This window comes from Ranitomeya imitator, chromosome 7, assembly GCF_032444005.1.
Source record: "Ranitomeya imitator isolate aRanImi1 chromosome 7, aRanImi1.pri, whole genome shotgun sequence".
Lineage (NCBI taxonomy): Eukaryota > Metazoa > Chordata > Amphibia > Anura > Dendrobatidae > Ranitomeya > Ranitomeya imitator.
The window spans coordinates 210,239,353-210,265,928 of NC_091288.1; the positions used below are offsets into that span (position 1 = coordinate 210,239,353).

The 26,576-nt window shown below is 46.4% G+C and overlaps 2 protein-coding genes across 4 annotated transcripts in view; one reads left to right on the forward strand and one right to left on the reverse strand.

Annotated features, from left to right (window-relative positions):
• The window catches only part of SLC5A10 (solute carrier family 5 member 10), a 95,593-nt gene that overhangs the window by 20,845 nt on the left and 48,172 nt on the right, over positions 1–26,576 (reverse strand). The window contains exons 10-11 of the mRNA XM_069734658.1: positions 1,950–2,057; positions 1,680–1,830 (exon numbers count right to left, since the gene is read on the reverse strand). Coding sequence (XP_069590759.1) covers positions 1,680–1,830; positions 1,950–2,057 — 259 coding nt within the window. The remainder of the gene's footprint in view (positions 1–1,679; positions 1,831–1,949; positions 2,058–26,576) is intronic.
• FAM83G (family with sequence similarity 83 member G) overlaps positions 22,539–26,576 on the forward strand; it is a 40,284-nt gene continuing 36,246 nt past the window's right edge. For all 3 annotated transcript variants that reach the window (XM_069734656.1, XM_069734657.1, XM_069734655.1), the window contains exon 1: positions 22,539–23,468. In XM_069734656.1, coding sequence (XP_069590757.1) covers positions 22,986–23,468 — 483 coding nt within the window. In that variant the 5' untranslated portion in view covers positions 22,539–22,985. The remainder of the gene's footprint in view (positions 23,469–26,576) is intronic.

Here is a 26,576-nt window from a genome sequence, read left to right on the forward strand (position 1 = left end):
CTTATTGATCAGTGGGGGTCGCACTGCCGGAACCTGCACCAATCGGCAGAACGGGGCATGTTTAACCCAGTTACAAAATTAAGTGGCCGTGCTGTCAAACTGGTTGCCCCATAGAGAATGAATGGAACGGCGGTCGAGCGTCCAACCTGCTGCTTCATTTTGGAACAGGGAAAAAAATTCCTTCCTCTACTGATCAGTGCGGGGCCCTAGTGGTCGAACCCCCACGATCAGTTACCACCTATTCAGCCACTTTAGACAGCGGACACCAGTCTACACCCGATAGTAACACACAGATGATGAAAACATCAACTACTCTTCTCTTTCCTTTAAAAAAAAATCCTCACCCCATCCCCCTCATAATAACTAGGTATAAATCTTCCTTTTATCTGCAGAGAACTCATAAAACCGAGAACTGTAATAAGGGCGGATGTAAACTAATCTACACCTCACGTCAGGGGCCGCCAGTGATCGGAGAATGGAAGGGCTGCCCGAAAAGGAAAAAACAGCCAAAAGGCAACGAATCCCCAGTAAATATGAGGAGCTCCATACACATTAGGCTAAGGGTGGGCCAAGCCCACCAATATAGGGGGGCCCAACTGACAGGACCTATGTAGAAGGGGACCTCCCGACTGTCGCCTGGGCAGTTTGGCCTGACATCTCACAGAGAAGACAGGAAAAGTAGGCCGAGCTAACCGTTCCTGTGTATGAGGGAGTTGGGCGAATGATGATTTGTCCTACAGCTACCTAATATGTGTCGGACCCTTAAGACCCTGAGACGTCCTCGGATGTCAGGAATGTTGGTTATTGCAGCTTAGCTCCTATTTAGGGTAATTGAATGGGAGCTGAGCTACAGAAGAAAATTACTACATAATGTAAAGCTGTGCTGTTCCAGCTCTGTACACTATTTACTCCCATGACCGCCGCCGCTGCAGGTGCTGGATGTCTGACTCCCATCGATCTGATATTAATGACCTATGATAAATCTTGGACAACCATCTTAGATTATATCTAATCTAAACAATATGGGTGATAACCAATGTACAATTTAAAAGCAGTTTCACCCTCCTCTTGTCCAATATAGCTTACTGCTCCCTGCTAGAGTGGAAAGGATCCTGACGGCTATACAGGCGATGATCCAAGGTCCAATAATGTGCTCCAGAACTCTAGATAACGGGATATCTATTTGTTCTCCAATAATTTACAAACATGATGCAAACACGGTAAGAGAGCATACCGTTTCACCAACACGTTTCAGACACGCCGGTTCCTCTGCTGCATTTACACTGGATTTCCATTGCAACTCAATGATTTGAAGCCACTTTCTCCTAGATATACAATGGACGATCTCTCAGCTTCACGTGAAGGAGGTGGCTCCTGAACAAATATATGAGCTGTCCATCACAGAGTCATGCCGTGGGCTTAATGGCCACAGTGGAGGCTGCTTATAGCTTAATTCAACGGAGAGAAGTCCCGTGTCTCACCGGTAAAGCTTGGCTAGGTTCACATTGCGTTAGTGTAATCCGTTTAGCACATACGCTATGTATTTTATATATATATGTATTTTTTTTTCCAAAAGGGACAGGATTTGCTTGTAGGAACCCAAATCAGGACAAATCGTATTAAAGGTGGAGGCCGCCATTAGATCTTATTAGCATTGATGGTCTATAGGGTAACCTCACCTTCCCACCAGAAGAAGCTCCTTCTCGTTGGCATTCTTCCTGATCTTCCTCCAGATGTCCATAGTGAAAAGAGTGCTGCTGCTGTTAAATATGGAGGTCAAGGAAGACATGAGAGCTGCCATCATGACTGCGATCATCAGACCACGAAGACCTTTCAGAATAATGGAAACAAGAAAGAGAAATAAGACGGGGCACATAAAAGAGGTGCTGTCTTCTGTGGGATATTATAACAGACTGGTCCGTTATCACGTCTGTCCGGTGTTTTCTTACCACTTGGCATCAGTTCGATCACCAGTTTTGGGTATGCTATGTTGGAGCAACCAACCTCAGCCCCACAAACTTTCACACACTCTTCCGGGACGACACATCCAACGGCATCTGCAGCACACAAAGTATGCGACATAAGATGAAGATCACATGATCAAGTGGTCATCACTGGAGACAAATGCTTAGGGTTTTAGTACAAACTGCAACATCACAACGGATTCAAGCAGTTGGATTGATATTTTAGTATATATGGAAAAATCGGTCATGGAGCCTTTCATTATGCAATGAAAATGGGGATGCATCAGTAATGTCCAAAAAGATGTATATAATATAAGATCTAGTCAACTGAGCATCATAAAGTTCTATCTGTCTTCTATACTGGGCAGAATGTGGGCCTATAAGGCCTCCTCAGATGTCAGACCCTTCAAGAAATCAATCATCTCAGCTCTACGAGCAGGGTCATGTCTACGAAAACTGATGAGAACTGATCAGAATTGGAGCAGATCTTTCTCCTCTATGAAGCCTTCTGAGATGCTAGATCTCCCTTTCCTTAGAGTATAGTAGTGTCCTGTTGGGATTGGACACTAATGTCTGTACCCTTGGCCTGGGACAACTCAAAGTCCTATGGCTTCCAGTACCATCTATATGCCGATGACACTCAGATCTACCTCTCTGGCCCAGATGTCACCTCTCTGCTCTCCAGAATCCCAGCCATATCCTCCTTCTCCTCTCGCTTCCTCAAGCTCAATGTGGACAAATCTGAGCTAATTATCTTTCCTCCATCTCGCATATCTTCCCTGATCTATCTGTCAAAATAAACGAAATCACACTTTCCCATGTCCCCAAAATCCGCTGCCTCGGAGTAACCCTCGACTCTGCCCTGTCCTTCAAACCGCACATCCAAGCTTTCGCCACCTCCTGTCGCCTCCAGCTCAAAAATATTTCCAGAATCCGTCCTCTCCTCAACTGTCACTCTACCAAAATACTTGTGCATGCCCTAATCATCTCCTGCCTTGACTACTGCAACATCCTCCTCTGTGGCCTACCTTCTAACACTCTCGCACCCCTCCAGTCCGTCCTTAACTCTGCTGCCCGACTAATTAATCTCACTCCTCGCTACACTCCTGCTTCACCTCTTTGCAAATCCCTTCACTGACTCCCAATTCCCAGCGTATCCAGTTTAAACTATTAACACTGACCTACAAAGCCATCCATAACCTTTCTGCTCCGTATATTTCCACACTAATCTCTCAATATCTTCCCTCACGTAATTTCCGGTCCTCCCAAGACCTCCTTCTCTCCTCCACGCTTATTTGTTCCTCACCCAATCGCCTCCAAGATTTCTCCCGAATATCCCCCATCCTCTGGAATTCTTTTCCCCAACATGTCCGGTTATCCAGCACATTTGGATCTTTCAAACGGATCCTGAAAACCCATCTCTTCAAAGAAGCTTACAGCCTGTAATGACCACACGGCCACCTCAACACCATTGGAGCTACTGCAACCCATGACCTACTGTCTCCTTCCCCATAATTCTGTAGAATGTAAGCCTGCAAGGGCAGGGTCCTCTTCCCTCTGTATCAGTCTGTCATTGTTAGTTTGCTTACGGTGATATTTGTATTTTGATGTAACCCCTTCTCATGTACAGCACAATGGAATTAATGGTACTATATAAATAAATAATAATAATAATAATGTCCAGCAATCAGGGTCAGGTTGAAAGTGATCTTTGCTCATCAATGAGGTCTTCTCAGATGCCATGCCCTCCAACTAGTCTGCCCTCAGCTCCCTGCATGATGGTGTCCTCATTGGATTGAAGATGAACATCCATCAATCAGGATCAGATGTGTGGACAATCTTTTCTCCTTGATGAGGCCTTCTTAGATGCCTGACTCTCCAACTAGTCAGCCCTCAGCTTTCTAAGATCGCGATTTGTCCTCATTGTTTTGAAGACTTACACTCACCCCACTTGATCAAGATCAGGAAAGTAGCAAATCAACTCAGGATCCCCTTGAGGCGTATTCAGATGCAGGCCCTCCAACTTGCCAGTCGTGACCATCCTAAGAGCATAATGGTGTACGCTTTGGATTGAAGACTGATATCTATGATCAGGTTCAGGAGAGAAGCAAATCTATCTTACTCTAATCAAATAAACTCAGGATCCGCTTGAGGCCTCCTCAAAATGTCAAACCCTCCAACTAGCCAGTCCTGCTCTTCCCAAGAACATAATTGGGTCATTTTGGACTCAAGACTGACATCCACTAATCAAGATGAAGCAGAATGCAGGTTGTTGCTCCTATGAGACCTCTTCAAAAGTTCTTCCCTCCCATCAGTCAGTCCTTCCTAGGAGAATGGCCATGTCCTATTTGGATTATAGACTGAATTATAGACTGAAATCCACTAATCAGGATCACATTTAAAGCAGATTGTTCCTCCTGTAGTAGGCCACCTTAGATGCCAGGCCCTCCCACTATCCAACTAGTCCGCGCCATGAGCATGATCGAGTGCTCTTTGGACTGAAGACTGACATCCACGGATCAGGATCAAGTGAGAAGCAGATCTTTCCTCGATCACCGATTACTCGCTCTATGGGTCACTTGGCAGGAGCAATGTTCATCATGTGGTTATTACCTTCACAATTCTAGCATTGATAAAATCTATGATATAAAGGTAATGTCTAAATATTTCTCTTGTATCAGAGGATGTGATTAGTTTCCAGTGAAGACCCCAGTTGACGACCGAGCCCTGGCTCTGGCCTTTGGTTCGCTTATTACTCAGTTACATCATTTTGCACATTATGTTTATGCGTCGGAGAAATTCTCCAGAACTTCCCCTTCCAGCCGATGGTAGACACGGTGCCGTACCCTTGTCTAAACCTTTACGCCAAGTGCAATCCTGCCCGTTAATCTCCCAGCTCAGAACTTGAGAAAGAATTTGTGGATTTGAAATCTTCTGGCAACATTGTATGAAATCTTTGTTCCAGATAACGAATCCCAGACGACAGACTCGACACAAAATATTCTCTGGCAGATCATTGTGTATGTGCCGGGCGGCGGCGGTTAACTCTTAAGGTGGCCATACCCCTTAGATAACTGCATCGGACGCTACCTACAGGGCACCGGGTCATCTGATATTTAGGGCCAAGGCACCAAGTTAATAGAGACTGGATCTCTGACCTAACAAATGGATCCCAGAACATGTGGTGCTGAACCTTTAGGGTGAAGGAAACTATTGGTAGCCCCATAGAACAGCACTGCATACGGAGGAGGCGGGTACTGGTAATGGGCACCAAACCTCTGTTACAGGGGCACTATGGATTAGTCTTTTAGGATCCTATTATTTGGTCCCTATGACTTGTTTTTTTAATGGGGGATTCGGGCAGCTGCTTCACACTTGTATAAGGTGTAAATCCCATCATCTCCGCGGGGTTATCTGGACTCTCTTCTCCCCACATACTGCTGCCGAGTGCGTCACACAGGAGGAAGGCCCAAGTAAAAGTCCCAGCGGACGGTCGTGTCGAGTGCTCACTTATAGGACGCACTCAGGTGCATAACAGATGTGGTGGGTGGGTGAGGTGCGGGCGAGGGGAGGACAAGGAGAGGGCGAGGAGAAGGCGAGGTGCGGGCGAGGGGAAGGCGAGGTGTGGGGCTGCAACAGCTGCTTACAGATTATACAAGAAAGCTGCGCAACACAGGAACAGCGCCGTGCAAGATACACACAGGGAGCATCACCAGGCACAGTGGTACCTTCACTCAGTGTAGTGGGTAAGGGCACATGATTTAGTGTAGTGGGTAAGAGCACAGGATTCATTATAGTGATACACAGGGGAATAGTCCATACAGTGTGTAATATCACCTGATACACAGCGGAATAGTCCATACAGTGTGTAATACCACCTGATACACAGGAGAATTGTCCATACAGTGTATAATACCGCCTGATACACAGTGGAATAGTCCATACAGGGTATAATACCGCCTGACACACAGGACAATAGTTCATACAGTGTATAATACTGCTTGATACACAGGAGAAGAGCAAGGATTCAGTATAGTGGTTACAGGTGCAGGATTCAATGTAGTGGGTCAGGGCACAGGATTCAGTATAGTGAGTAAGAGCGCAAGATTCAGTGTAGTGGGGAAGGGTGCAAGATTCAGTGTAGTGGGGAAGGGTGCAAGATTCAGTGTAGTGGGTAAGGGCGCAAGATTCAGTGTCGTGGGTAAGGGCGCAGGATTCAGTGTAGTGGGTAAGGGCGCAGGATTCAGTGTAGTGGGTAAGGGCGCAGGATTCAGTGTAGTGGGTAAGGGCACAAGATTCAGCATAGTAGGTCAGGGCGCAGGATTCAGTACAGTTAGTAAGGGCGCAGGATTCGGTACAGTTAGTAAGGGCGCAGGATTCGGTATAGTGAGTAAGAGCGCAATATTCAGTGTAGTGGGTAAGGGCGCAGGATTCAGTATAGTGAGTAAGAGTGCAAGATTCAGTGTAGTGGGTAAAGGCGCAGGATTCAGTGTAGTGGGTAAGGGCACTGGATTCAGTGTAGTGGGTAAGGGCACAGGATTCAGTGTAGTGGGTAAGGGCACAAGATTCAGCGTAGTAGGTCAGGGCGCAGGATTCAGTACAGTTAGTAAGGGCGCAGGATTCAGTGTAGTGGGTAAGGGCGCAGGATTCAGTGTAGTGGGTAAGGGCACAGGATTCAGTGTAGTGGTTAAGGGCACAGGATTCAGTGTAGTGGGTAAGGGCGCAGGATTCAGTGTAGTGGGTAAGGGCGCAGGATTCAGTGTAGTGGGTAAGGGCGCAGGATTCAGTGTAGTGGGGAAGGGCGCAGGATTCAGTGTAGTGGGTAAGGGCGCAGGATTCAGTGTAGTGGGTAAGGGCGCAGGATTCAGTGTAGTGGGTAAGGGCGCAGGATTCAGTGTAGTGGGTAAGGGCGCAGGATTCAGTGTAGTGGGTAAGGGCGCAGGATTCAGTGTAGTGGGTAAAGGCGCAGAAATAAACATAGTGAGGAGGATTCGGTGAGCGCTTTCCTGCATAGTGTCTTTTATATCTACCTCTTCACATTTCGGAGTGGCGGTCGCTCCGGTGTGAGGGGAGATGACGATGGGCCTCATACACCTACTAATAGGAATGACCTTGTAACACTCACAAGTTACTATGCCGCTATGTGGCATTCGGCCATATTGACAGTCACAGATAAGGAGCCATTATTACTGTGTACATATCTCAGGTGTCTCATACTCCGGGGATCAGCTCTGTAATCCTCAGTACAGGAGATGTCATACCAACCTACTGCAGCCACGCGTGGCCTCTCCATAGGATACATGCCCGAGAGCCTCCACGTCTGAGACCTCCATCTACTGGGAAGTAGGGGTCCTACTGACCGCAGTTCTGCCAAGTGGACGCTGGAGACGAGACGGCTGCCTGAAAAAAGTGTCAGCTCACAGCTGTGTGATGTGTATACCACTGCTTGCTGCACTTACTGTGTACTGTCCCTTTAAGGGCATGTTACCTGCACTGACTGGCTTTTACAGTTATCAGTGGTCTTATCTAGATGATGTCATGTCTGCTTCAACACAGTAATGAGGCCGGAGGCCACAAAAATCCGGAATCTTTAGTGAACCCGCAGACGTTTCAGAAATAGGAACTGAAGAAAAGCTGCTGGGACGTATATAGTCCATACAGTGTATAATACCGCCTGAGACACAGGGCAATAGTCCATACAGTGTATAATACCGCCTGAGACACAGAGCAATAGTCCATACAGTGTATAATACCGCCTGATACACAGAGCAATAGTCCATACAGTGTGTAACACCGCCTGAGACACAGGGCAATAGTCCATACAGTGTATAATACCGCCTGAGACACAAGGCAATAGTCCATACAGTGTATAATACCTCCTGAGACACAGGGGAATTGTACATACAGTGTATAATACCGCCTGAGACACAGGGCAATAGTCCATACAGTGTATAATACCGCCTGAGACACAGAGCAATAGTCCATACAGTGTATAATACCGCCTGAGACACAGGGGAATAGCCAAACAGTGTATAATACCGCCTGAGACACAGGGCAATAGTCCATATAGTGTATAATACCACCTGAGACACAGGGGAATAGTCCATACAGTGTATAATACCGCCTGAGACACAAGGCAATAGTCCATACAGTGTATAATACCTCCTGAGACACAGGGGAATTGTACATACAGGGTATAATACCACCTGAGACACAGGGCAATAGTCCATACAGTGTATAATATCGCCTGATACACAGGGCAATAGTCCATACAGTGTATAATGCCGCCTGAGGCACAGGGCAATAGTCCATACAGTGTATAATACCGCCTGAGACACAAGGCAATAGTCCATACAGTGTATAATACCGCCTGAGACACAAGGCAATAGTCCATACAGTGTATAATACCTCCTGAGACACAGGGGAATAGTCCATACAGTGTATAATACCGCCTGAGACACAAGGCAATAGTCCATATAGTGTATAATACCACCTGAGACACAGGGGAATAGTCCATACAGTGTATAATACCACCTGAGACACAGGGCAATAGTCCATACAGTGTATAATATCGCCTGATACACAGGGCAATAGTCCATACAGTGTATAATATAGCCTGAGACACAGGGCAATGGTCCATACAGTTTATAATATCGCCTGAGACACAGGGCAATAGTCCATACAGTGTATAATACCGCCTGAGACACAGGGCAATAGTCCATACGGTGTATAATATAGCCTGAGACACAGGGCAATGGTCCATACAGTGTATAATATCGCCTGAGACACAGGGCAATAGTCCATACAGTGTATAATACCGCCTGAGACACAGGGCAATAGTCCATACAGTGTATAATACCGCCTGAGACACAGGGCAATATTCCATACGGTGTATAATATAGCCTGAGACACAGGGCAATAGTCCATACAGTGTATAATATCGCCTGAGACACAGGGCAATAGTTCATACAGTGTATAATACCGCCTGAGACACAGAGCAATAGTCCATACAGTGTATAATACCGCCTGAGACACAGGGCAATAGTCCATACAGTGTATAATACCGCCTGAGACACAGGGCAATAGTCCATACAGTGTATAATACCGCCTGAGACACAGGGGAATAGTCCATACAGTGTATAATATCGCCTGAGACACAGGGCAATAGTCCATACAGTGTATAATACCGCCTGAGACACAGGGCAATAGTCCATACAGTGTATAATACCGCCTGAGACACAGGGGAATAGTCCATACAGTGTATAATACCGCCTGAGACACAGGGCAATAGTCCATACAGTGTATAATACCGCCTGAGACACAGAGCAATAGTCCATACAGTGTAAAATACCGCCTGAGACACAGGGGAATAGTCCATACAGTGTATAATACCGCCTGAGACACAGGGCAATAGTCCATATAGTGTATAATACCACCTGAGACACAGGGGAATAGTCCATACAGTGTATAATACCGCCTGAGACACAAGGCAATAGTCCATACAGTGTATAATACCTCCTGAGACACAGGGGAATTGTACATACAGGTTATAATACCGCCTGAGACACAGGGCAATAGTCCATACAGTGTATAATACCGCCTGAGACACATGGCAATAGTCCATACGGTGTATAATATAGCCTGAGACACAGGGCAATGGTCCATACAGTGTATAATATCGCCTGAGACACAGGGCAATAGTCCATACAGTGTATAATACCGCCTGAGACACAGGGCAATAGTCCATACGGTGTATAATATAGCCTGAGACACAGGGCAATGGTCCATACAGTTTATAATATCGCCTGAGACACAGGGCAATAGTCCATACAGTGTATAATACCGCCTGAGACACAGGGCAATAGTCCATACGGTGTATAATATAGCCTGAGACACAGGGCAATGGCCCATACAGTGTATAATATCGCCTGAGACACAGGGCAATAGTCCATACAGTGTATAATACCGCCTGAGACACAGGGGAATAGTCCATACAGTGTATAATATCGCCTGAGACACAGGGCAATAGTCCATACGGTGCATAATACCGCCTGAAACACAGGGCAATAGTACATACGGTGTATAATACCGCCTGAGACACAGGGCAATAGTCCATACGGTGTATAATACCGCCTGAGACACAGGGCAATAGTCCATACAGTGTATAATACCGCCTGAGACACAGGGCAATAGTCCATACAGTGTATAATACCACCTGAGACACAGGGGAATAGTCCATACAGTGTATAATACCACCTGAGACACAGGGCAATAGTCCATACAGTGTATAATATCGCCTGAGACACAGGGCAATAGTCCATACAGTGTATAATGCCGCCTGAGGCACAGGGCAATAGTCCATACAGTGTATAATACCGCCTGAGACACAAGGCAATAGTCCATACAGTGTATAATACCGCCTGAGACACAGGGCAATAGTCCATACACTGTATAATACCGCCTGAGACACAGAGCAATAGTCCATACAGTGTATAATACCGCCTGAGACACAGGGCAATAGTTCATACAGTGTATAATACCGCCTGAGACACAGAGCAATAGTCCATACAGTGTATAATACCGCCTGAGACACAGGGCAATAGTCCATACAGTGTATAATACCGCCTGAGACACAGGGCAATAGTCCATACAGTGTATAATACCGTCTGAGACACAGGGGAATAGTCCATACAGTGTATAATATCGCCTGAGACACAGGGCAATAGTCCATACAGTGTATAATACCGCCTGAGACACAGGGCAATAGTCCATACAGTGTATAATACCGCCTGAGACACAGGGGAATAGTCCATACAGTGTATAATACCGCCTGAGACACAGGGCAATAGTCCATACAGTGTATAATACCGCCTGAGACACAGAGCAATAGTCCATACAGTGTATAATACCGCCTGAGACACAGGGGAATAGTCCATACAGTGTATAATACCGCCTGAGACACAGGGCAATAGTCCATATAGTGTATAATACCGCCTGAGACACAGGGGAATAGTCCATACAGTGTATAATACCGCCTGAGACACAAGGCAATAGTCCATACAGTATATAATACCTCCTGAGACACAGGGGAATTGTACATACAGGGTATAATACCGCCTGAGACACAGGGCAATAGTCCATACAGTGTACAATACCGCCTGAGAAACAGGGCAATAGTCCATACAGTGTACAATACCGCCTGAGACACAGAGAAATAGTCCATACAGTGTATAATACCGCCTGAGACACAGGGGAATAGTCCATACGGTGTATAATATAGCCTGAGACACAGGGCAATAGTCCATACGGTGTATAATACCGCCTGAGACACAGGGCAATAGTCCATACGGTGTATAATATAGCCTGAGACACAGGGCAATGGTCCATACGGTGTATAATATCGCCTGAGACACAGGGCAATGGTCCATACAGTGTATAATACCGCCTGAGACACAGAGCAGTAGTACATACAGTGTATAATACCGCCTGAGACACAGAGCAGTAGTCCATACAGTGTATAATACCGCCTGAGACACAGGGCAATAGTCCATACAGTGTATAATACCGCCTGAGACACAAGGGAATAGTCCATACAGTGTATAATATCGCCTGAGACACAGGGCAATAGTCCATACGGTGCATAATACCGCCTGAGACACAGGGCAATAGTCCATACGGTGCATAATACCGCCTGAGACACAGGGCAATAGTCCATACGGTGTATAATATAGCCTGAGACACAAGGCAATAGTCCATACAGTGTATAATACCGCCTGAGACACAGGGCAATAGTCCATACAGTGTATAATACCGCCTGAGACACAGGGGAATAGTCCATACAGTGTATAATACCAGAGACACAGGGCAATAGTCCATACAGTGTATAATATCGCCTGAGACACAGGGCAATAGTCCATACAGTGTATAATGCCGCCTGAGGCACAGGGCAATAGTCCATACAGTGTATAATACCGCCTGAGACACAAGGCAATAGTCCATACAGTGTATAATACCGCCTGAGACACAGGGCAATAGTCCATACGGAGTATAATATCGCCTGAGACACAGAGCAATAGTCCATACAGTGTATAATACCGCCTGAGACACAGGGCAATAGTCGATACAGTTTATAATATCGCCTGAGACACAGGGGAATAATCCATACAGTGTATAATACCGCCTGAGACACAGGGGAATAGTCCATACAGTGTATAATATCGCCTGAGACACAGGGCAATAGTCCATACAGTGTATAATACCGCCTGAGACACAGAGCAATAGTCCATACAGTGTATAATACCGCCTGAGACACAGAGCAATAGTCCATACAGTGTATAATACCGCCTGAGACACAGGGCAATAGTCCATACAGTGTATAATACCGCCTGAGACACAGGGGAATAGTCCATACAGTGTATAATACCGCCTGAGACACAGGGCAATAGTCCATACGGTGTATAATATCGCCTGAGACGCAGAGCAATAGTCCATACAGTGTATAATACCGCCTGAGACACAGGGCAATAGTCGATACAGTTTATAATATCGCCTGAGACACAGCGGAATAGTCCATACAGTGTATAATACCGCCTGAGACACAGGGGAATAGTCCATACGGTGTAGAATATAGCCTGAGACACAGAGCAATAGTCCATACAGTGTATAATACCGCCTGAGACACAGGGGAATAGTCCATACAGTGTATAATATCGCCTGAGACACAGGGCAATAGTCCATACAGTGTATAATACCGCCTGAGACACAGAGCAATAGTCCATACAGTGTATAATACCACCTGAGACACAGAGCAATAGTCCATACAGTGTATAATACCGCCTGAGACACAGGGCAATAGTCCATACAGTGTATAATACCGCCTGAGACACAGGGGAATAGTCCATACAGTGTATAATACCGCCTGAGACACAAGGCAATAGTCCATACAGTGTATAATACCTCCTGAGACACAGGGGAATTGTACATACAGTGTATAATACCGCCTGAGACACAGGGCAATAGTCCATACAGTGTATAATACCGCCTGAGACACAGAGCAATAGTCCATACAGTGTATAATACCACCTGAGACACAGGGGAATAGTCCATACAGTGTATAATACCGCCTCAGACACAGGGCAATAGTCCATACACTGTATAATACCGCCTGAGACACAGAGCAATAGTCCATACAGTGTATAATACCGCCTGAGACACAGGGCAATAGTCCATACAGTGTATAATACCGCCTGAGACACAGGGGAATAGTCCATACAGTGTATAATATCGCCTGAGACACAGGGCAATAGTCCATACAGTGTATAATACCGCCTGAGACACAGGGCAATATTCCATACGGTGTATAATATAGCCTGAGACACAGGGCAATAGTCCATACAGTGTATAATATCGCCTGAGACACAGGGCAATAGTTCATACAGTGTATAATACCGCCTGAGACACAGAGCAATAGTCCATACAGTGTATAATACCGCCTGAGACACAGGGCAATAGTCCATACAGTGTATAATACCGCCTGAGACACAGGGCAATAGTCCATACAGTGTATAATACCGCCTGAGACACAGGGGAATAGTCCATACAGTGTATAATACCGCCTGAGACACAGGGCAATAGTCCATACAGTGTATAATACCGCCTGAGACACAGGGCAATAGTCCATACGGTGTATAATACCGCCTGAGACACAGGGCAATAGTCCATACAGTGTATAATACCGCCTGAGACACGGGAATAGTCCATACAGTGTATAATATAGCCTGAGACACAGGGCAATAGTCCATACAGTGTATAATACCGCCTGAGACACAGGGCAATAGTCCATACGGTGTATAATACCGCCTGAGACACAGGGCAATAGTCCATACAGTGTATAATACCGCCTGAGACACAGGGGAATAGTCCATACAGTGTATAATATAGCCTGAGACACAGGGCAATAGTCCATACAGTGTATAATACCGCCTGAGACACAGGGGAATAGTCCATACAGTGTATAATACCGCCTGAGACACAGGGCAATAGTCCATACAGTGTATAATACCGCCTGAGACACAGGGCAATAGTCCATACAGTGTATAATACCGCCTGAGACACAGGGCAATAGTCCATACAGTGTATAATATCGCCTGAGACACAGTGTCTTTTATATCTACCTCTTCACATTTCGGAGTGGCGGTCGCTCCGGTGTGAGGGGAGATGACGATGGGCCTCATACACCTACTAATAGGAATGACCTTGTAACACTCACAAGTTACTATGCCGCTATGTGGCATTCGGCCATATTGACAGTCACAGATAAGGAGCCATTATTACTGTGTACATATCTCAGGTGTCTCATACTCCGGGGATCAGCTCTGTAATCCTCAGTACAGGAGATGTCATACCAACCTACTGCAGCCACGCGTGGCCTCTCCATAGGATACATGCCCGAGAGCCTCCACGTCTGAGACCTCCATCTACTGGGAAGTAGGGGTCCTACTGACCGCAGTTCTGCCAAGTGGACGCTGGAGACGAGACGGCTGCCTGAAAAAAGTGTCAGCTCACAGCTGTGTGATGTGTATACCACTGCTTGCTGCACTTACTGTGTACTGTCCCTTTAAGGGCATGTTACCTGCACTGACTGGCTTTTACAGTTATCAGTGGTCTTATCTAGATGATGTCATGTCTGCTTCAACACAGTAATGAGGCCGGAGGCCACAAAAATCCGGAATCTTTAGTGAACCCGCAGGCGTTTCAGAAATAGGAACTGAAGAAAAGCTGCTGGGACGTATATAGTCCATACAGTGTATAATACCGCCTGAGACACAGAGCAATAGTCCATACAGTGTATAATACCGCCTGAGACACAAGACAATTGTCCATACAGTGTATAATACCGCCTGAGACACAGGGCAATAGTCCATACAGTGTATAACATCGCCTGAGACACAGGGCAATAGTCCATACAGTGTATAATACCGCCTGAGACACAGGGCAATAGTCCATACAGTGTATAATACCGCCTGAGACACAGGGGAATAGTCCATACAGTGTATAATACCGCCTGAGACACAGGGCAATAGTCCATACAGTGTATAATACCGCCTGAGACACAGAGCAATAGTCCATACAGTGTATAATACCGCCTGAGACACAGGGGAATAGTCCATACAGTGTATAATACCGCCTGAGACACAGGGCAATAGTCCATATAGTGTATAATACCACCTGAGACACAGGGGAATAGTCCATACAGTGTATAATACCGCCTGAGACACAAGGCAATAGTCCATACAGTGTATAATACCTCCTGAGACACAGGGGAATTGTACATACAGGGTATAATACCGCCTGAGACACAGGGCAATAGTCCATACAGTGTACAATACCGCCTGAGACACAGGGCAATAGTCCATACAGTGTACAATACCGCCTGAGACACAGAGAAATAGTCCATACAGTGTATAATACCGCTTGAGACACAGGGGAATAGTCCATACGGTGTATAATATAGCCTGAGACACAGGGCAATAGTCCATACAGTGTATAATACCGCCTGAGACACAGGGCAATAGTCCATACGGTGTATAATATAGCCTGAGACACAGGGCAATGGTCCATACAGTGTATAATATCGCCTGAGACACAGGGCAATAGTCCATACAGTGTATAATACCGCCTGAGACACAGAGCAGTAGTCCATACAGTGTATAATACCGCCTGAGACACAGGGCAATAGTCCATACAGTGTATAATACCGCCTGAGACACAGGGGAATAGTCCATACAGTGTATAATATCGCCTGAGACACAGGGCAATAGTCCATACGGTGCATAATACCGCCTGAGACACAGGGCAATAGTCCATACGGTGCATAATACCGCCTGAGACACAGGGCAATAGTCCATACGGTGTATAATACAGCCTGAGACACAAGGCAATAGTCCATACAGTGTATAATACCGCCTGAGACACAGGGCAATAGTCCATACAGTGTATAATACCGCCTGAGACACAGGGGAATAGTCCATACAGTGTATAATACCACCTGAGACACAGGGCAATAGTCCATACAGTGTATAATATCGCCTGAGACACAGGGCAATAGTCCATACAGTGTATAATGCCGCCTGAGGCACAGGGCAATAGTCCATACAGTGTATAATACCGCCTGAGACACAAGGCAATAGTCCATACAGTGTATAATACCGCCTGAGACACAGGGCAATAGTCCATACGGAGTATAATATCGCCTGAGACACAGAGCAATAGTCCATACAGTGTATAATACCGCCTGAGACACAGGGCAATAGTCGATACAGTTTATAATATCGCCTGAGACACAGGGGAATAGTCCATACAGTGTATAATACCGCCTGAGACACAGGGGAATAGTCCATACAGTGTATAATATCGCCTGAGACACAGGGCAATAGTCCATACAGTGTATAATACCGCCTGAGACACAGAGCAATAGTCCATACAGTGTATAATACCGCCTGAGACACAGAGCAATAGTCCATACAGTGTATAATACCGCCTGAGACACAGGGCAATAGTCCATACAGTGTATAATACCGCCTGAGACACAGGGGAATAGTCCATACAGTGTATAATACCGCCTGAGACACAGGGCAATAGTCCATACGGTGTATAATATCGCCTGAGACGCAGAGCAATAGTCCATACAGTGTATAATACCGCCTGAGACACAGGGCAATAGTCGATACAGTTTATAATATCGCCTGAGACACAGCGGAATAGTCCATACAGTGTATAATACCGCCTGAGACACAGGGGAATAGTCCATACGGTGTAGAATATAGCCTGAGACACAGAGCAATAGTCCATACAGTGTATAATACCGCCTGAGACACAGGGGAATAGTCCATACAGTGTATAATATCGCCTGAGACACAGGGCAATAGTCCATACAGTGTATAATACCGCCTGAGACACAGAGCAATAGTCCATACAGTGTATAATACCACCTGAGACACAGAGCAATAGTCCATACAGTGTATAATACCGCCTGAGACACAGGGCAATAGTCCATACAGTGTATAATACCGCCTGAGACACAGGGGAATAGTCCATACAGTGTATAATACCGCCTGAGACACAAGGCAATAGTCCATACAGTGTATAATACCTCCTGAGACACAGGGGAATTGTACATACAGTGTATAATACCGCCTGAGACACAGGGCAATAGTCCATACAGTGTATAATACCGCCTGAGACACAGAGCAATAGTCCATACAGTGTATAATACCACCTGAGACACAGGGGAATAGTCCATACAGTGTATAATACCGCCTCAGACACAGGGCAATAGTCCATACACTGTATAATACCGCCTGAGACACAGAGCAATAGTCCATACAGTGTATAATACCGCCTGAGACACAGGGCAATAGTCCATACAGTGTATAATACCGCCTGAGACACAGGGGAATAGTCCATACAGTGTATAATATCGCCTGAGACACAGGGCAATAGTCCATACAGTGTATAATACCGCCTGAGACACAGGGCAATATTCCATACGGTGTATAATATAGCCTGAGACACAGGGCAATAGTCCATACAGTGTATAATATCGCCTGAGACACAGGGCAATAGTTCATACAGTGTATAATACCGCCTGAGACACAGAGCAATAGTCCATACAGTGTATAATACCGCCTGAGACACAGGGCAATAGTCCATACAGTGTATAATACCGCCTGAGACACAGGGCAATAGTCCATACAGTGTATAATACCGCCTGAGACACAGGGGAATAGTCCATACAGTGTATAATACCGCCTGAGACACAGGGCAATAGTCCATACAGTGTATAATACCGCCTGAGACACAGGGCAATAGTCCATACGGTGTATAATACCGCCTGAGACACAGGGCAATAGTCCATACAGTGTATAATACCGCCTGAGACACGGGAATAGTCCATACAGTGTATAATATAGCCTGAGACACAGGGCAATAGTCCATACAGTGTATAATACCGCCTGAGACACAGGGCAATAGTCCATACGGTGTATAATACCGCCTGAGACACAGGGCAATAGTCCATACAGTGTATAATACCGCCTGAGACACAGGGGAATAGTCCATACAGTGTATAATATAGCCTGAGACACAGGGCAATAGTCCATACAGTGTATAATACCGCCTGAGACACAAGGGAATAGTCCATACAGTGTATAATACCGCCTGAGACACAGGGCAATAGTCCATACAGTGTATAATACCGCCTGAGACACAGGGCAATAGTCCATACAGTGTATAATACCGCCTGAGACACAGGGCAATAGTCCATACAGTGTATAATACCGCCTGAGACACAGGGCAATAGTCCATACAGTGTATAATACCGCCTGAGACACAGGGGAATAGTCCATACAGTGTATAATACCGCCTGAGACACAGGGCAATAGTCCATACAGTGTATAATACCGCCTGAGACACAGGGCAATAGTCCATACAGTGTATAATATCGCCTGAGACACAGTGTCTTTTATATCTACCTCTTCACATTTCGGAGTGGCGGTCGCTCCGGTGTGAGGGGAGATGACGATGGGCCTCATACACCTACTAATAGGAATGACCTTGTAACACTCACAAGTTACTATGCCGCTATGTGGCATTCGGCCATATTGACAGTCACAGATAAGGAGCCATTATTACTGTGTACATATCTCAGGTGTCTCATACTCCGGGGATCAGCTCTGTAATCCTCAGTACAGGAGATGTCATACCAACCTACTGCAGCCACGCGTGGCCTCTCCATAGGATACATGCCCGAGAGCCTCCACGTCTGAGACCTCCATCTACTGGGAAGTAGGGGTCCTACTGACCGCAGTTCTGCCAAGTGGACGCTGGAGACGAGACGGCTGCCTGAAAAAAGTGTCAGCTCACAGCTGTGTGATGTGTATACCACTGCTTGCTGCACTTACTGTGTACTGTCCCTTTAAGGGCATGTTACCTGCACTGACTGGCTTTTACAGTTATCAGTGGTCTTATCTAGATGATGTCATGTCTGCTTCAACACAGTAATGAGGCCGGAGGCCACAAAAATCCGGAATCTTTAGTGAACCCGCAGGCGTTTCAGAAATAGGAACTGAAGAAAAGCTGCTGGGACGTATATAGTCCATACAGTGTATAATACCGCCTGAGACACAGAGCAATAGTCCATACAGTGTATAATACCGCCTGAGACACAAGACAATTGTCCATACAGTGTATAATACCGCCTGAGACACAGGGCAATAGTCCATACAGTGTATAATACCGCCTGAGACACAAGACAATTGTCCATACAGTGTATAATACCGCCTGAGACACAGGGCAATAGTCCATACAGTGTATAATACCGCCTGATACACAGGGGAATAGTCCATACAGTGTATAATACCACCTGAGACACAGAGCAATAGTCCATACAGTGTATAACACCGCCGAGACACAGGGCAATAGTCCATACAGTGTATAATACCGCCTGATACACAGGGCAATAGTCCATATAGTGTATAATACCGCCTGAGACACAGGGCAATAGTCCATATAGTGTATAATACCGCCTGAGACACAGGGGAATAGTCCATAGTGTGTTATACCGCCTGATACACAGGGGAATAGTCCATACAGTGTATAATACTGCCTGATACACAGGGGAATAGTCCATAGTGTGTTATACCGCCTGATACACAGGGGAATAGTCCATACAGTGTATAATACCGCCTGATACACAGGGGAATAGTCCATACAGTGTATAATACCGCCTGATACACAGGGGAATAGTCCATAGTGTGTAATACCGCCTGATACACAGGGAATAGTCCATAGTGTGTAATACCGCCTGATACACAGGAGAATAGTCCATAGTGTGTGTAATACCGCCTGATACACAGGGGAATAGTCCATAGTGTGTAGAATACCGTCTGATACACAGGGGAATGGTCCATAGTGTGCATAATACCGCCTGATACACAGGGGAATGGTCCATAGTGTGTATAATACCGCCTGATACAAAGGGGAATGGTCCATAGTGTGTATAATACCGCCTGATACACAGGGGAATAGTCCATAGTGTGTAATACCGCCTGATACACAGGGGAATAGTCCATAGTGTGTAATATTCCATATAGTGGGTAATACCGCCTGATACACAGAATAGTCCATACAGTGGGTAATACCGCCTGATACACAGGGGAATAGTCCATAGTGTGTATAATACCGCCTGATACACAGGGGAATAGTCCATAGTGTGTAATACCGCCTGATACACAGGGGAATAGTCCATAGTGTGTAATATTCCATACAGTGGGTAATACCGCCTGATACACAGAATAGTCCATACAGTGGGTAATACCGCCTGATACACAGGAGAATAGTCCATACAGAATATAATACCACCTGATACACAGGGGAATAGTCCATACAGTGTATAATACCGCCTGATACACAGGAGAATAGTCCATACAGAGTATAATACCGCCTGATGCACAGGGGAATGGTCCATAGTGTATAATACCGCCTGATACACAGGAGAATAGTCCATACAGTGGGTAATACCGCCTGATACACAGGGGAATGGTCCATATAGTGTATAATGCCGCCTGATACACAGGAGAATAGTCCATACAGTGTATAATACCGCCTGATACACAGGGGAATAGTCCATACAGTGTATAATACCGCCTGATACACAGGGGAATAGTCCATACAGTGTATAATACCGCCTGATACACAGGGGAATAGTCCATAGTGTGTAATACCGCCTGATACACAGGGAATAGTCCATACAGTGTATAATACCGCCTGATACACAGGGAATAGTCCATACAGAGTATAATACCGCCTGATACACAGGGAATAGTCCATAGTGTGTAATACCGCCTGATACACAGGAGAATAGTCCATAGTGTGTGTAATACCGCCTGATACACAGGGGAATAGTCCATAGTGTGTAGAATACCGTCTGATACACAGGGGAATGGTCCATAGTGTGCATAATACCGCCTGATACACAGGGGAATGGTCCATAGTGTGTATAATACCGCCTGATACAAAGGGGAATGGTCCATAGTGTGTATAATACCGCCTGATACACAGGGGAATAGTCCATAGTGTGTAATACCGCCTGATACACAGGGGAATAGTCCATAGTGTGTAATATTCCATACAGTGGGTAATACCGCCTGATACACAGAATAGTCCATACAGTGGGTAATACCGCCTGATACACAGGGGAATAGTCCATAGTGTGTATAATACCGCCTGATACACAGGGGAATAGTCCATAGTGTGTAATACCGCCTGATACACAGGGGAATAGTCCATAGTGTGTAATATTCCATACAGTGGGTAATACCGCCTGATACACAGAATAGTCCATACAGTGGGTAATACCGCCTGATACACAGGAGAATAGTCCATACAGAATATAATACCGCCTGATACACAGGGGAATAGTCCATACAGTGTATAATACCGCCTGATACACAGGAGAATAGTCCATACAGAGTATAATACCGCCTGATGCACAGGGGAATGGTCCATAGTGTATAATACCGCCTGATACACAGGAGAATAGTCCATACAGTGGGTAATACCGCCTTATACACAGGGGAATGGTCCATATAGTGTATAATGCCGCCTGATACACAGGAGAATAGTCCATACAGTGTATAATACCGCCTGATACACAGGGGAATAGTCCATACAGTGTATAATACCGCCTGATACACAGGGGAATAGTCCATAGTGTGTATAATACCGCCTGATACACAGGGGAATAGTCCATAGTGTGTATAATACCGCCTGATACACAGGGGAATAGTCCATAGTGTGTATAATACCGCCTGAGACACAGGGGAATAGTCCATACAGTGTATAATACCGCCTGATACACAGGGGAATGGTCCATATAGTGTATAATACCGCCTGATACACAGGGGAATGGTCCATATAGTGTATAATACCGCCTGATACACAGGGGAATGGTCCATATAGTGTATAATGCCGCCTGATACACAGGAGAATAGTCCATACAGTGTATAATACCGCCTGATACACAGGGGAATAGTCCATAGTGTGTATAATACCGCCTGATACACAGGGGAATAGTCCATACAGTGTATAATACCGCCTGATACACAGGGGAATAGTCCATAGTGTGTATAATACCGCCTGATACACAGGGGAATAGTCCATACAGTGTATAATACCGCCTGATACACAGGGGAATAGTCCATAGTGTGTATAATACCGCCTGATACACAGGGGAATAGTCCATAGTGTGTATAATACCGCCTGAGACACAGGGGAATAGTCCATACAGTGTATAATACCGCCTGATACAGTGGTGCAGCACTTATGGGGTTGCAGAGATCGCTGTCACACACAGTCCTGGGGCACTTTGTTTTTTTTTGGGGGGGGGGGTTATTATGGGCGTGTCCTGTCTTTGGAGGCGTGGCTTTATGTCTCTTGGCCGCTGAGCTCACACTCCGCGTGCAGCAGGAGGCGCCGCTGACAGATCACGTGACGAGTCCGGATCACGTGTGGATGCGGGGCGGGGCTGAGCTGAGCCGCTGCCTCTCTTACCTGGCCAGTCCCGGAGCGGCTGCCGCACATACTGCACACAGATCCGGGAGTGGCACCGGCTGCGGGACGGCGGGGACCCGGACACTGGGGGGCATTACCGGCACCATGGCAGGGAGAGACCAGAGCAGCAACAACACCGGACTCCTCTAGATCCCGCTCTATCCACCCGGGGAGCAGGATCAACTTCTGTACACAGGATTATCTTGTATAGATCTTCCCCAGGGATCTCCTCCAACTTCTCCTGATTGGGGTCTATTCTAGTTGGGGTCTCTCAGTAGGGAATCTCTCCCAGTTGGGGTCTCCTCCAGCAGGAATCAGATATAATAGGGATCTCTCCTAGTTGGGGGTCTCTTCTAGTTGGGGTCTCTCCCAGTTTGGGTCTCCTCCAGCAGGTCCTGAGGATCCCTCACCATGGCTCTCTCCCAGATCCAGTGCTTGGACAATAACAATGTGAACTGGAGATCCAGTGAGACCAAGCCTGAGTTCTTCTACAGCGAGGAGCAGAGGCTGGCGCTGGAAGCCTTGGTGTCCACAGGGCAAGATGCCTTCTGTGAGGTGGTCAAGAAGGAGAACATCAGAGACTTCCTGTCGGAGCTGGAGCTGGCCAAGATCGTGAGCCGGGTGGAAGCGTTTGACCCCGACTCTAGTCACCTTAGGAAAAGTGGGGACAAGTCTGAGCAGGAAGGAGAAGGGGACCCCCAGGAAGGTGCAGAACATTCTTTGGAATATTGGCCGGATAAGTCAGACTGCCCCATTCCGGAATTGGATTTGGGGTGGCCGGACACCGTGGCCTACAGAGGAGTGACCCGGGCAACTGTATACATGCAACCACCCATCGATGGCCAGCCACATATCAAAGAGGTGGTCAGGAAGATGATCACACAAGCCCAGAGGGTGAGTCCAGTTGGTTGATCGCTCTAGCTGTCTGTGTAGGTCAAACTTTGTGAATGGTGCAGTGCCAAAAGATGGCACATGCCCCAGTGTGGGGTAACCCTGAAGCCCTTAGCAGTACTTGGCGTCTTACCCAAACTTAATAGGTGGAAACCAATACAGCCGAGCACCAAGAAGGGGTACCCACATTTTTATTTAGGGCATGCTCATGGTTCTACCCCATAGTTTAGGTCACAGGCCATCTTGTAGATCTTTGTTGTTCATATCGGGGTAGTCTGATTGAGCCTTTCCTATGGTGGAGACATCCCTCCACTGGTTGAAAGCAGGTTGGATACCCATTTATCTCAACAGATTCACTATATTTTATTTTAGCATGACTGGGGGAGGGTGGGGTTGGGGGGGGATTGGTGGCTGAATATGTGGCCCAAGACCCAGTAGGAGACCTATAAAGACCATCAGCTCTATTCATGGTCAAGATATCTCCACACCTGGACTATGGGTGATGCTACAGTCCCACCCCTGTAGGATCATTTTGATTTTCTGGGCCAAGGTGCCAACCCAGAATAAAGGGCATGTCCATTGGGCTAGTGGATGTGCCCAGTCTTAGCACTAATGCCTAACTATATATTTGGGGATTTTTTTGGTCAGGGGTGTAGTGTTCTTTGAATAGATTAGATTGTATGTGGTCCGGATCAGCTATATTTGGTACCATTGGTTTTAGGACATTCTGGATAATAATAGTGCCCTATATGCGACGTTTTGATCGAGTCTTGTCCCTCTAAAGCCCGCCGGATGCGTTTTCAACATCCATGTGGTAACATATAGTTCATAGATGTGCCTGACATGTTGGATCACGACCTATGATGCGTTTAGGCACGGCCCATGACCTCACTGGATGACTCACTATGTGCATGGTCTCAGAGGAAGCATCAACGTATGAGAGTGTCGGCAGCCCAGTATTTGTGTGGGTGATGTAAGGGGAGAATAGGTGGCCCGATTCGCTTGCTGATGTGACCTTTCACTGGTTGGCAATCCTACGTCATATTGAGTCCAGGATTGGATTATTGGCTCTGATGTAGTCCTACGCAAACGTCCTTACTATGGAATCATTATTAGCAATGCAGTTGTACCAGTTTAATGGCAGATTCTAGCATGGCATTAGTTGTACATCTGCCCCTACACCTAATTAAAGGGGTTTGTCTGGTTTATTTCTAAGACAAAATTTGGTAAATTAAATCTGGAATATAAAAAGGATTTAGAAATTGAGTCCAGTAATTATGAAATGAGTTGCCTTGGCCTATGTAGAGGTTAGGATCGTACCCATTGCGGTACCTAAAAAGTTATAATTCCCTGCAGTATTGAGGAAATCTTGTCTGTGCAGATTTACAACCTGCTCAGTAGGGTTATTGTGGCTGTACTTGGGATCAAAGTGGGGTTTTTGACCTGCGGATGGATGACTTGTAATAGCATTGTGTATGTGACATGAAAATGACAGTGACATTCCACAGCCATGCTGTCTCTTATTACCCATCTGTGAAATCAGGGGAAAGGGGATCGAGCTGTGTACAGAGTGAGAAATATCTACTATATAATTGTCTAAGGGTCACTTCAGTCTGTCTGTCTTGTCTTTCTTTCTGTCTGTCACGGATATTCATTGGTCGCAACCTCTGTCTGTCATGGAAATCCAAATCGCTGATTGGTCGTGGCAAAACGCCCACGACCATTGCCACGACCAATCAGCGACGGGCACAGTCCGCTGGCAACATGGCCGCTCTTTCCTCCCCGCAGTCAGTGCCCGCTCCATACTCCCCTCCAGTCAGCCCTCACACAGGGTTCATGGCAGCGTTAATGGACCGCGTTATGCCGCAGTGTAACGCACTCCATTAACGCAGCTATTAACCCTGTGTGACCAACTTTTTACTATTGATGATGCGTATGCAGCATTAATAGTAAAAAGATCTAATGTTACAAATAATAATAATAGTAAAAACGTTATTCTCACCCTCTGACGTGCGCGGTGTCCTCGGCAGTGCAAGCGGCAGGCTCCGGTGCCAAGGATGCTATGCGAGAAGGACCTTCCGTGACGTCACGGTCATGTGACCGCGACGTCATCACAGGTCCTGCGCTCATACCAACCCTGGGACCGGAAGCTGCCGCGTGCACCGCACACAGCCGCCAGGACTACAAGGGGCCCCTCGGAAGGTGAGTATATGTTTATTTTTTTATTTTAAGTCTTTTTTTAACCTGTTACATACGTGTCTGGGCAATATACTATGTGTCTGTGCTGTATACCTCGTGGCACTGTGCTGTATACTACGTCGCTGTGCAATACACTATGTGTCTGGGCAATATACTACAAGGCTCTGTGCTGTATACTACGTGACCCGGCAATATACTACGTGCCTGGGCAATATACTACGTGGCTGGGCAATATACTACGTGGACATGCATATTCTAGAATACCCGATGCGTTAGAATCGGGCCACCATCTAGTACAGAATATTTGCTTTCTGTTAGTTGGACATTGGGTTTAGGTGGCAGATAATAGAGCTGCTGGGACTGGACGGCGACTTTTGATGGTGGGTTGTTGTAAAAGCATAGGATTACTGCAGCTGAAATCTTTCATTACAGAGGATAAGATCCTTGGTAACTGTGTTACACGTCCATAGTCCCTCGTAGCGTCTCCCACTCAGGAGCCCCCCAATATTAACCAGAGCTCTGAACTGGCTGATAACAGGGCACAGATTGCATTTAACTGGACTGCTAGTTGTATGTCCCCATCACATATAGCATAGCTGGCGATCGCTCTGTAGTTCTTTCCCCAGGTAACTATTTCTGCCATTGCCTTCTATATTTGTGTAGGCGCAGCTACGGTTGCGTTTATGGCGAAGCTTCACCCTGGATACGTATAATCCTTTGTACAAATATACACTTGCTGTAACAGGGACACGTCATTGCAGAAAACTGTCCCTTCGGAGGCAGACTGCGAAAAAATCCCTCGTTTGACATATTTTATGTAGGAATGCACCTCCGGCTCTTATATTGCTGCATGACCGGTCAGATTTCCCGTTGGGGATGAGGGAAATATTTCGACTCTGCCTTGTTCTAATG